At 38.1% G+C, this 12,966-nt stretch overlaps 1 protein-coding gene across 2 annotated transcripts in view; it reads left to right on the forward strand.

Moving 5' to 3' along the window:
• Positions 1-12,966, forward strand: part of HOOK3 (hook microtubule tethering protein 3) — a 78,228-nt gene that overhangs the window by 53,498 nt on the left and 11,764 nt on the right. The window contains exons 13-18 of one of the 2 annotated variants that reach the window (XM_037055494.1): positions 185-272; positions 2,506-2,575; positions 6,021-6,161; positions 8,352-8,439; positions 10,804-10,809; positions 12,232-12,266. In XM_037055494.1, the coding sequence (XP_036911389.1) occupies positions 185-272; positions 2,506-2,575; positions 6,021-6,161; positions 8,352-8,439; positions 10,804-10,809; positions 12,232-12,266 (428 nt within the window). The remainder of the gene's footprint in view (positions 1-184; positions 273-2,505; positions 2,576-6,020; positions 6,162-8,351; positions 8,440-10,803; positions 10,810-12,231; positions 12,267-12,966) is intronic. The other variant, XM_037055495.1, reaches the window with a different exon arrangement.

Here is a 12,966-nt window from a genome sequence, read left to right on the forward strand (position 1 = left end):
AATGTAGATACTCTGTATTGTTAAATGGAAAAAAATTGTAATCTTTGACCTTCTGGGATCTTTTCATAGAGTTCAAAACATCCATGTCTCCTACTGTTTATCATTTTAGTAGGTGAGGCAAAGACCACTAATGAAGAAACTCACCAAACTTACAGCTAACTTTCCTTGTTTTTCATCTCGCCAGAGGTTGAGGACAGAAAGGGATTCTCTGAAGGAGACCATCGAAGAGCTTCGCTGTGTGCAGGCTCAAGAGGGGCAGCTCACCACTCAAGGTGAGCCCGTCAGTAGCCCACGCAAGGTGGTTTATTTCTAGTTGTATCGGTATAAATGTTAGAATCATTTTAAGATCATTGGACTAATAGATGAAAGTGAAAAGTAGATGAAGAGAAATTGGTACAGATTTCAGACCATTACCCAGACGTTGTGGCAAACAGTCATTAGTCAGAGGATGGAATTTACTTGCCTACTTTATATTTTAGTTGTATTTAAATATTTGACTTTATTAGGTCAAAAGTATAAACATTTCTTTAATCATTTCTGTTAATAATACCTGGAAATTTTACTCTAGAAAGTTTCTCATAACCTCTTAAAAATACATCAGACTTTCTAAATCAGTGATTTTTTTCAACTGGTATGTGGAGTTGGTATCAATGTATTAAGGGACATTTATCCAAAGAGAAAAGTGTTCTTCTCCCAGGGGATCATTCAAGATCTAATACAGTTAAGGTCGTGACAGCCTGACCAGAAGCGGTCTGTGGATTCAGTGCAGTCCTTGTTCAAACACCAACAGCATTTTGTTCAGATACAGAAAAGCCCATCCTAAAGTTCATATGGAATCTTGAGGATCCTCAAATAACCAAAACAATCCTGAGAAAGAAGAAAAAGTTGTAAGACTCCCACTTCCTAATTTCAAAAGTTAGTTTAAAGTAGATAATCAAAACAGTGCACTATAGTCATAAGGAAGATGTATGTAGACCAATGAAACAGAAAAGAGTACTCAAAAATAAGTCCTCACACATGTGGTCAGTTGTCAACAGAGCGTCAAGACCATTCAGTGGGGCAAAGGAAAGTCGTTTCAACAAGTTGTGCTGGAAAGACTGGAACCACACCCAAAACCATGAAGTTGGACCCTCACACCGTATACGAAATCAAACTCAAAATGGGTCAAAGACCTAAATGTGAGGGCTGAAACTGGAGAGCTTTTAGAAGAAAACAAAAGGAAGATCATGGTGACATTGGATTCAGCAGCGATTCCTTGGAACTGTTAATTTTGATGAAGCCCAATTTATCTGTTTATCTTTTGTTGCCTAATGCTTTGGCACCAAAGCACTATCAACAGAGTGAAAAGTCAACCCACAAAATGGAAGAAACTATTTGCCAACCATGTATCTACCGTGCAATTGGTATCCAGAATATCTAAAGAACTTCTAGAGGTCACAACAGCAAAAAGCAACTCAGTTTACAAATGGGCTTAGGTAGTGAGTAGACCTTTGTTTCAGAGATATACAAATGGCCAATAAGCACATGAAAAGATGCTCAATATCAGTAGTCATTAGAAAAATGGAAGTCAAACCACAAGGAGCTGCTACTTTACACTCACTTGGTTGGCTGTTACCAAAAAGGAAAATAACATGTGTTAGGGAGGATGTGAAGAAACTGGAAACCTTGCATTGCTGATGGTAATAAAAAAGAGGGCAGCCACTGTGGAAGAATTTCGTGGTTCTTCAAGAAGTTAAAATGTAATATTACCATAAGATTTAGCAATTCCATTTCTTAAGTATATACCCAAAAGAATTTAAAGCAAGGACTCCAACAGATACTGGTATGCCAATGTTCATAGCAGCATTATTCACAATAGCCAACAGATAGAAATAACCCATGTGTTCTTTTTTATTTTTAATTTTTATTTTTCAAGTATAGTTTTCTGTCTATTACTCCCATCCCAGCCCACTCCCCTGTGCTCCCCACCTCCCTCCCATTTTAACCCATGTGTTCTCAACAGCTGAATGGACAAAGAAAATGTGCTGTACACAAACAGTGGACTATTACTCAGCTATAAAAAGGAGTGGAGTTCTGATAAATACTGCGTAGATGAATTTTTAAAACACCATGTTAAGCAAAATAAGCAGACACAAAAGGACCCATACTGGTGTGATTCCACTTTATGAGATGTCTAGAATGTGCTTTGTTGAGGCAGAAAGTGAAAGTCTGTGAGGAGGGTAAAGGATAAAGTAATGGGAGTTACTGCTTAACGGTTACAGAATTTACGTTTGGGGTGATGATTCTACAACGTAGTGAATGTACATACTGTCATTCAGTTGTACACCTGAAAACTGTTAACAATGATATAATAATAATTTAAGGCAGTGGTGACATGATCTTTTACTTGACCAAAACAAAAATTTTAGCTCTTAAAATTAATGCTCAAAGTAGGAGTTTGTGTGGAAACTAAAGAAACTAGTTGTACCCTCTCTTACCCTTGCGTTCATGTTTACGTATTTATAGGGTTAATGCCTCTGGGAAGTCAGGAATCTTCAGACAGTCTGGCAGCAGAGATTGTTACACCTGAAATCAGGTAAGGAGGTCATAAAGTTCACAGTCACACCGCGCTGTATTTCTGGAGAAAACGGACTCTTCCACAATAGCAGGAGGGTCATTTCCTCTTTTTTTGAACTCAGTAGTGAATGTCCCTGCTTCTACATGTCAGATGCTTTTTCAGCTGGCCCAAGAGACCTGATCTTCTTATTTTAGTAGGACAGTGTTTTGCATACACACACAAACTGGTACCTCTGCTGGGCACCTTTAGCAAACATTTAGCAATAGAACCAGGTGACCCCAAAACAAAAAGGTTATATTTAGCCATCAACCTGCAAAATAATTAGTTACTAACACTGATTTTTTAAATGATGTAGAAGGACCTGGGAAAAATAAAATGCAGTAGACAAGAGGAAATAGCCCCCCAACCTCTACAACACTTCCTTCGGTAGTACCTGCCAGTTTTATTTAGTCATAGTATTTTTAAAATTCCATGTATTTCAACATGTATGTGGCTTCATGTGTAAGAATAAAAGGTTGGTGGAGAGGCACCAGACGTCCAAGAGAAGGAAAATGCTGAATCTCAATATTGCTTTTACCTTCTTCTAACTTATTTTTTCCCTTTTTAAATTGACACTGGCCTTGATTCTTTATAATTTCCTTGGGGTTATTGAATACTGTAATAGTTGTTAAAGAGTTTTATAAACTGTGAGTTACAATAAGCATTCCAATACTTGTACAATAGAGAAGACACTATTGCTTGTTGTTGACAGTTATTTGAGACGGACAAAGGGAGTGTAATGCAACACCGGCTGTGGAAGCATTTTGTATGCCTTTGTCTGTTCTGTCATCTGACGTGGTATTTTATTGGGCCAACAAGATGTGTTGAATGAACGAACAGTTATTATTTGTGAATATTCATAAATAAATCGTTATGTCCAAAACACAATTTTTAAGGAAGCTTGAGTTATTGTAGTTGGATTTTTAAACTGAGGAACAATGATAAAGACTCAACAAATAAAATGGCTTTTTTTGAGTATAACTTAATGCGAATTAAAATCTACTCTGTCTAGAAGAGCTATCAAAATAATGAAATGGTGAAATGGATGAAAATTTGCAACGTGTTATAGACAGTGGGCTAATAGGTTTAATACATAATATACCTATCAAATTTGCAAAAACTATTATAAGTGATACTTTTCACTGATGTTAGGGCGTGGAGATATTGGAAACTCAAACAAGCAGTAACTATAAAGTAGTACAACTTTTTAAAAGTTAATTATTTAATAATTGATATATAATTGACATATTAGCTGTATTGGTTTTAGATATGCAACATAATGATGTGTTGTATGTATACGAGGTCTGTCCAGAAAAAGTCCAGCCATTGTTAATGTAATGAGAACCTGGCAGCCAAGTCTAGTGGACTGGAATGCACATGTGTGAGCAATGACAACTTCACTGTACTGGTCAGCGGGGGCAGTAGATACCCTTGAGTGAACAGTGTACTGTGTGGCTGTCTTATTCAAAATGACTAAATGAGTAGAGCAATGAATCTGCATCGGATTTTGCATTAAACTTGAACATTCCTGTGTGGAAACTATTCGGGTGATCCAGAAGGCTACAGCTATGGGCAGCTGGTGATTGACAGCTTTATCGCCACAACGTACCTGCTCATACATTACATCCTGTGCAGTCTTTTTGCAAAACATCGAATCACTCTTGTGACTCAGTACCCTTACAGCACAGATGTGTCACCCTGGTGACTTCTGGCTTTTCCCAAAACTAAAATCACCTTTGAAAGGGAAGAGATTTCAGACCGTCGGTGTGACTTAGGAAAATATGACAGCTGGTGGTGATTGAGAAAACTGTGTGATGTCCCAAGCCTGCTTTGAAGGGGCTGAGATGTCACTATCCTACGTACAATGTTTCTTTATATTTTATCTTCAGTAAATATCTATTTTTCATATCACATGGCTAGATACCTTTAGGACAGACATTATATATTATGAAATAATTGCCACAATCAGTTTAGTTAAGATCCATCACTACGCATAATTACAAAATTATTTTTCCTGTGGTGGTACTACTTTTTTTTCTTTTAGCATTTTGACAAAAAGTTTATATTGTCTAAATGTGCCTATCTTTTGATTCAGAAATTACTTCTTTGGGAATTAATCCTAAAGAAATAACCAAGGATATACACAAAGGTGTATTTATAAAGCTGATTATCATTAGCATGTTAAATGTCAAAATTGGGAACAACCTAAATGCCCAGTAATTGAGTATTGATTAAATAAATAATGATTCATATATGCATTTTAACATGACAATTAAAATATTGAAGCATAGTTCTATTTTACATGAAAAGATTGTGAAAATTTAAGTGTAAACAGCAGATATCAATGTAACACCATCCAATTCTTTAAACTGTTATCATGGGTGTCGGTGCACATAGAATCAGAAGGCTGTGTTTCAGCAGGAATAATTCTGCACCACAGGGTCACGGAGAGTCTCTGTTTTTTCCTCCCCCTCCCCCTGCAATGGGCGTGTTCACTCATCAGTGAAATGTATCGACGTCACTGTCATCTGTACAGAGAACAGAGCGAGTTCTGCATGATTGCTGGAGTTGGGCCAGATCTGTCTACCAGCAGAAGTAAAATTGCTTTATAAGACTTACAGTGTTTACAAAATAAGAACAGACTCTTTTGCGTATGTGTGTATTTTGTTTTTGTGTTTTCTTTTTCCATGAGAAACACAGCTTTTCATAGTATCTGGTATGAGTATCATCGTAGGGCCCTCAAAAGAGGACCCTATGTAAACTAAATAGTGAATTATATTTTCAAGAAGTAGAGCTTCAGTTGTATCTCCGTATGAATTAATACTCTGTTACATCGACCCTGCAGTAAATGTAGCAGCAAGTTTTATGTGGCTGTTTCTTTTAACATCCCTCAATGGAAGCTGATCCCTCAAAGACGTAACACAAGGAACCCAAAGCAACACAGTCCAGTAACTTGGCTCTGATAATCTGGTTTGTCACAAAAAATGCAATCTTACACATCTATAGAAATGGATGGACTGCATGTCTTGAAGGCAATTTTCCTTGGGTGTTATATCTTGCCACCAAATGATTAGTAATTTAAGTCTGACATTCAAGATCATTTTTTATGAGAACTAAAGAACAAATGTATAAATGCATTCATAGCTTAAATATGTATATTAGAAAGGAAGTAGGCTTTTAAAATCTTTTTCATTACAAATCGTGATATTTGGAGATTTGTCTTCAGATTATCCGTTCTAAAAAAGAAAGTACTTAAGACCTGTAATGTAATGTCCTAGCCAGTTACAACAGAAGCTACATTCTTCGCAGGTTCTTTGTTTTTAATTACTGTTCTACGAAATAAATGTGCAACTATGCATAATTGGATTTAGATAACTATATTGTATTAATGCACAAGATAATAGTTTTTCTTTTGCTCATTTAGGGAGAAACTTATTCGTCTTCAGCATGAGAATAAGATGTTAAAACTGAACCAGGAGGGTTCAGACAATGAAAAAATTGCCTTATTGCAGAGCCTGCTGGACGATGCAAACCTACGCAAGAATGAACTGGAGACAGAGAATAGGTAGGAATGTCTGTAGGCAGCTGCATTTAGCCACAGGCGTTCTCTCCTTGTCTTGATTCTGATTCCCTCGAAGATGTGAGTTGTATTTTGAGAAGCAATAATGTGTTATTCCATTTCTTTGTGAGAGTACTTTAATCTATTTCTCCATTTATGGGCAGGCTTGCCAAAAGTACTGTGCCTCTTTACAGTAGTGTTTCTCTCTTTATTTCTTCAGGCAAAGTGATACCAAAGCCCCGCCATTTTCTCTTCCTAATCATGAATTAAAGCTACTTCAGACTTTAACACTTCATCATTATGTTTCTTCTTTCCCCATTACTTGGATTTTTGGCTGCTTTCAAGTCTTACCAAAGAACATCTTGGTGTGGACTAATTGATTGTCTTTTATGACATTTGTAGGCAATGGCCTACACCTAATAGGCTTGCAATATTTGTTGACTAAGTAAGTTCAAAAATGGCTGGAATGGATAGTTAGAATAGTCCTACAGTCTGATAAATATTTCCATGTTGCTTTCTAAAAAGATGAGGCAAAGTTACCACTAGTGATGTATTTATGCACCTTTTTCCATATCGAATATGGTTCGTCAGGTAATTCTTTCACTGTTGAAAACCACTCAGATATCATACTTCCTTTTTACTTCGATTCTCACTACATTACGTGGCATAGGTTTAATTTAATTTCTTGTAACTTCTTGAGTAGAAGAAGTGTCTTTTTAAACTTTGTTTGAAATGTAAGTACAGGGCACTTACTTAGTGTTTATACCTAAATTACTCATTGCCCTGTTTTGTTCTTAATTCAGGGCAGTCTGTCTTTTACTACTGCCATTTCACTAAATTATTTCTTACCTAAATGTCCCATAGTCTGTTACAGGGCCAGTGTGGTGGGAGCAGTCAGGACTGTCTTTCCTCATCTCTCTGCTGTGTTCCTTGTGGTGGATTATTTCCTCCTTTCTCAGACTTTTTTTCTTTTTTTAATTTCAATAACACCCTCCCTATCTTACGCCTCTCCCAATTCTCTTACTCTGCTCCAGGATGAGGTTCCTCTTTGTGCCCTGTGCTTGGTGATCTGCCATGGACCACCTCCTTCCTCTTCCTCTTTTCTTTACATCCTTCCTAGTCAATATTCTAAGTGTTCGTTTTCATTCCCTGTATTCTTGTGCCTCCCCAATACGTTTTTCTCCTCTATTTCCTTCTATTTTAGGTATATTTGGTGATTGTAATAGCCTCCTCTGGACCTTCATGCCTGCTCTTTGACCTTTTTTATGCATCTACTCTCATACCAAAATGGCCTTTTCTAAAATACTGTCTGATTGTGTTTCTTGCTTCTTGCAATCCTCAACATTACCCCAGACCCGGGGAATCAAACTGGTCTCCGAAATGTTGCATCATAACGACCTGGAGAATTTATGAAGATCAAGCTTCAGAATCAGCCTCATTGAGGACTGGCTGGGTTATTCCAGTTCCAGCCAAATGTTAGACCAGATTATAGGATAAATTCCAAATGCTTTTGCCCTCTACACAGGGGTGCGCCCAGCTACTCGTTCTCTTCTCTGCCTTCGTTGTCAGCCGTCCTTACCCCTCGTAACCTCTTCAGCCGTCCCGTTGCTGTCCCGTGGCCAACCTCACTGTGCCCTCTCATTTCCCTGTGTACTTGGGCATACTCAGTTCTCGTCTTGAATCCCCTTTTTTACCTTTAACCACATACTTTATTTATTGTGCTTGCATCTGTTTAAGTCCCGCCTGTCCGGTGCCTGTACACAGGTAGGTGCAGTTCTGCCTCTTTGAGCATCTTCATCTCTTTGTCCGTCTGTGCCCTGTGTTGAAGTGTTGATCTCACATTTTATTTATTTATGTTTTGCCCCCCTACTAAATTCTTTGAGAGCAGAGATCTTTTTACACTAGTGCTGAGCATAGTGCCTGGCATATAGTTTAATAAACATATGTCAAAGTGAATTTCAGATAAATAGATAAGTGTAGATACATCAGTTCAACAGAATGTATCCACGAAACAGTACATTGAAAATCATCATAGAAATTATCCAGCACTATGAAAAATAGTCAAAAAGTGAGCTACTACTACTATATAGCCTTAGGCTTTGTTTTGCTAATATACTGTGTCTCTAACCAATCTGACATCCTAAGGGAAATGACATATGTCAGAGTTTGGAAAATTAATGTACATTCAATTTCTAGGCTGGTGAATCAGAGACTTCTGGAAGTACAGTCACAAGTTGAAGAACTGCAGAAATCTTTACAGGATCAAGGATCAAAGGCAGAAGATGTAAGTTTTAATTTGTACCAGCCATGGCCTAGCAGTCCCACAATGTTAGCAAAGCCTGTGCACTTTTGGTTTTTTACTGATGTCCTCTACCAGAATGGTTAATAATTGTACTGCTTGTAGGAAAGAAAGTGTTTTTCTCTTACTAGCATTTTGCATGAAAAGAGCCAGATGGCATTTAATCTCTTTCAGATTTTCTCTGCTGGGAATTAGAAGTTCATTTGTAGTTATCACCTAAGAAATGAATTGAGCTTCATGTTCTACAAGTGCTCAACTCAGTATTCAAAGTATAGGGTTTTCCCTGTGGTTAAAAAAAAATGCTGGTAGAAAGCATGTTCAAGTAAAAATTTTTTATGTGAAATTGATATTTAAGAAAAATGTCATCCCTAGAATCACATCATCTCTAAATTCTGAGTCTCTCTTGCTACCCTTAATAACACACTCACATATTAGTTCACTGACCTTTTTAAATATTTCCTTAGCACTCGGCGTGTCTGTCGTAGCCCAGCCTGCTTGACTGGCACACCGAAACCTAGCATGTCGCACATGTGTGGAACTTGCACCTGGGTCTTTTTCACCTCCTCGTGCTCACTGTGACACGGTGCTCATGGAGCGTGGAGTGGGCAGTCAACACAAATGATCCAAGTGCCAGTGAATCATATTTGCCAATTCCTTATATGTGATGAGCAGTATACAACAGAGCTGTGACTAAAGTGCTCAAAAATGATGTAAAGAAGTGGGGAACCCGAAATTTTAGTGACTGATCTTTGCAACTGCCAGTTGGGTTTTGGTTTGTTGTTTCCCATTGCCAGCGTAGTTTGCTATAAACTCTGGCTTTCGAGTATAAGCCTGTTCGGTTGCTCCCATTGGTAGAGTTGTTTTGGGGGTCAGCATCAACGTTCCATATGTCCCACATTATCGGCTGTGTGAACACAAGAGGTTGTAAGGACAAGAGGAGTCACAGGAGGGAGAGTTAAACTAGTACAGTATTTAAAGCCCCAGAATATTAGCTGTAAAAAGCTCATTAGTGACCTAATTGGAGGAGTTTCATTAGACTTATGACCTTGTATTGGCAGCATGCCCTTGTTTGCAGTGGTTTAGGTTCATTCTTAATGAGCGTGTGGATGGAGCTTAGATTCCCAGGTTGAGTTCCACTTCCTGAAATTGTCACCAGCTCTTAAACTGCCTTGCTCCCCATTAAAGTGGAACGAGTTTGAAGTGTCATGGTTTACTTTTAACACCTGCTCTTATCCAGAATGCCAGATCCTAGAGAGATGAAGCAAAACCATTAAAACGTTCAGTGTTAATAAGTGTAACTAAGAGTGGCTTAGAGATGAGCCAGGGTGGCTAGCATTTCTTAGCTCGGTGAAATCTCTCACCCAGAGGGCATGTAAACTTAACATTGGCCTTTGAAAGTTTGACAGCTTTTTTGTTGATTTGTTGTGGTCGAGAGGAGATGGGCCCGTGGTACATAGAGAGTGTAAACAGTGGAACATCCATGTCAGCTCAGCCTCGGTGCTGTAGCAATAAACTTTGTACTTGATTCTCTTACATTGAAAGATACCTAAAGGAATTTATGCTGTAAAAAATAATTTTGCATAGCCTGGTTAAGTATTACTATGGTGATCAAATCTAATTAAATGTGCTGTTTGCCATTACTTTGAGAGAACGCATTTCAGGAGTGAAATGCAAGTCCTATAAAGCACGATTTGCCCAAACTGGTTTGTTTATTTGACTGCCCAGCTGCCCATGAGACGTCTTGCTCTAAATTCTTAGAAATCCTCTCCGATCTCTTTTCTACATGTAGGAATACTCAGGTAGAAACTTTCCCTGTTCCAACGATACCCCTCAGAATGGGCTGGAGAAGCAGTGGGGCGCAGGGTGTGCGGTTCTTCCCGCAGCAGACGTTTGACGTTTCTGGGTTCTCTTCCACCAACCCACTGTGCTGCATCCCAGGAACACGTAATTCATTGAATAACCTGCCAAATGGGATTGGTCCCCTCTGAAGAACAACAAAATTTCCACTTATTTCTGTTACCAAAGCACAGTCCTTTCAGTAACCTTAAGTTAGAGTAGGATGGTTTGCACATTTTTATTATTATTTTTATGTCATTTATTTTTAGCATGGAAGCAGAAAAGCATTGTTATATCCAGTCACATGGATAATTTGAGCTAGCCACAGTGTATAAAACTCCAGAGAACAAGACAGGATGAGGAGACCATAGAAGAAAGAAAAATGTACATTTTTGAAAAAATGCATATCTTTTACTTCTGTTCATGAATTACTAAATCGTTCCTTCTATTGGCTGCTGTGTTTGCTTCATACTAATATGTCCTCTCTGTCTCTTGGCATGGTTTCTGCTCAAGGCTATTGTAAGTATGGCTTCCTATTCATTTCTATATATTGAGCAATTTTATTATTTATATATTATCTGCCGTCATAGTTGATGGTATTAAAATTTTAAATTGTGGGAATTTCATGCAAAATAAACATACCAGTACAGCTTGCCTTTAGAGGTTTGTGCACTTCACGGGTAAGATAACTTGGAGGATGTCTGACCCTTGAAAACTGCTGACCAGCACCTGGCGTCGCCGTCTCAACTCTCAGACGGGCTAACAGCGCCCGGTGTTGCGGGGTTAACGTGCAACGACATATCTGACATGCTTTTGCGCAGTGCCTGGCACATTAACCACTCATTAAACCATTATTTTATTACGTGTCCTCGCAGTTAAAAGTAATTTTGCAGAGCCTAATCAAAACATAAGTGCAAAATTAAAGGTATTTAGAAAGTATTTTTATTTTACCTAATGTGCTAAAGAAGGAACAAACATAATTGGAAGTTAATGGGGTTATTACCTTTTTTTTATATTTGGGGGAAGCAGTGATAGAGGTCTTGGTGGTCCACTGATCTACCTATAGCTAACATACTGAGCAAACAAATAAATTTGAAATATTCCAGATCAGTGTTAGAATGGACATGAATAAATAATAGTTATGGTAATCGTTATCAAATAGGGTGAGTGAAAATCAAAGAACTTAGCGTGTGGAGTTTTTTCTCCTCAGCACTGCTATTGATTAATTTGTTTAATAAGCCTATTATTTCGGTTTGACGGAATTAACTAATTTCATCAAATTAGTAGAATTCACTAATTATATGTACCTTACAGGTGTTAAGTTCAGCTGTTAAACCTAGTGGACCTATATAGGTGCCACTGTTCTTTATGGTTTTTTTAGGTCACTTCTCATCTTTTTTTTTAGGAGACTTTTTTTATGTTAAATACCCAGTCAAAGCTGCATTTTCTAGCATATTCAATTCTGTGTAGATACAATCCTTCCTATTCCCATACCATCCTATAAATTATCCGTAACCTGTGCGTATTTATAAATTGCTAATTAAGTCATAAGTACTTAAGGAAATTGATTGCAGATTTCATCATGAAGCGAGGAAAACAGTATAAAAAGTGGCTTGTGGAAAGCCTGTTATTACTCGCGTTCTGCCTGCAGAGCCCGAGGGTATTAGGTGTGTGCATACATGGCTTTTTAGTTCATTTCCCGGACTATAAATAGAGAATTCAGATGTACGTTTCTGGGTTTTTTATAGTGATTGCTGTCACTTACAGGTTGCTCTCTCCCTCATCAAAGTGACCTAAATTTGGGTACCTTGTGTGTTTTGAGCTCTTTGACCAAAGAAATTACTGAGGGCTCACTCAGAGTTAGTTACCACTATGCTCTTAATTTTTAGAAAATAATCATTAGTAGTAAAAATGTTAATAATTTTTATTTTCTATTTTCAGTCAGTTCTTCTAAAAAAGAAACTTGAAGAACATCTGTAAGTATAAAAGCTGTTGAGGTTCACTCTTCTGTTATTTGGTGAAACATAAGTGTTTTACATTAGGTGGTTACAGGGTGTCCAGGCAATGACTTAAGTGCCCCTTGAAGATGTAGAATGTTATAAGACATATATTAATAGTGTCCAAAGGGCTGTCTCCACCCAAGACCATCACATCAAAGCAATGGCTGCTTTAGAGCTGCTTTCAAATGAGATGAATGGGTTTTATAACTTCGTGACAGTACTTACAACCCTAGTTAGGAGTTTGAGACACTCTGGATTGGGAGTCAGAAACCTTTTTTTGTAAAGGGCCAAATAGTAGTTACTTTAGATTTTGCAAGACATGGTCTTTGTCACAGTCCCTTGGCGCTGTAGTTGTAGCTTGAAGGCAGCCTAGGATAATATGTAAACTAATGTTGTTAGCCTGTTCCAATAAAACTTTATATAAAAACACAGGCAGCAGGCTTTGGCCCACCAGTGATAGTTTGCCAACTCTGAAGTATGGCCAGCTGGATGTTCCTTTTTAAGTAAAATTTTTTTCCCTCACCAGAGGACATGCTTACTGAATTTTAGAGAGAGGGGAAGGGGGGAGGGGACAGGGAAACACTGATGTGAGAGAGAAACATCAGCTGGTTTGCCTCTCGCAGGTGCCCAGGCGAGGGACCAAACCCACAGCCTAGGCATGTGTCCTGACCAGGGA

This window comes from Sturnira hondurensis, unplaced genomic scaffold (assembly GCF_014824575.4).
Source record: "Sturnira hondurensis isolate 20B ecotype Veracruz unplaced genomic scaffold, ASM1482457v3 Scaffold0008640, whole genome shotgun sequence".
Classification (NCBI taxonomy): domain Eukaryota; kingdom Metazoa; phylum Chordata; class Mammalia; order Chiroptera; family Phyllostomidae; genus Sturnira; species Sturnira hondurensis.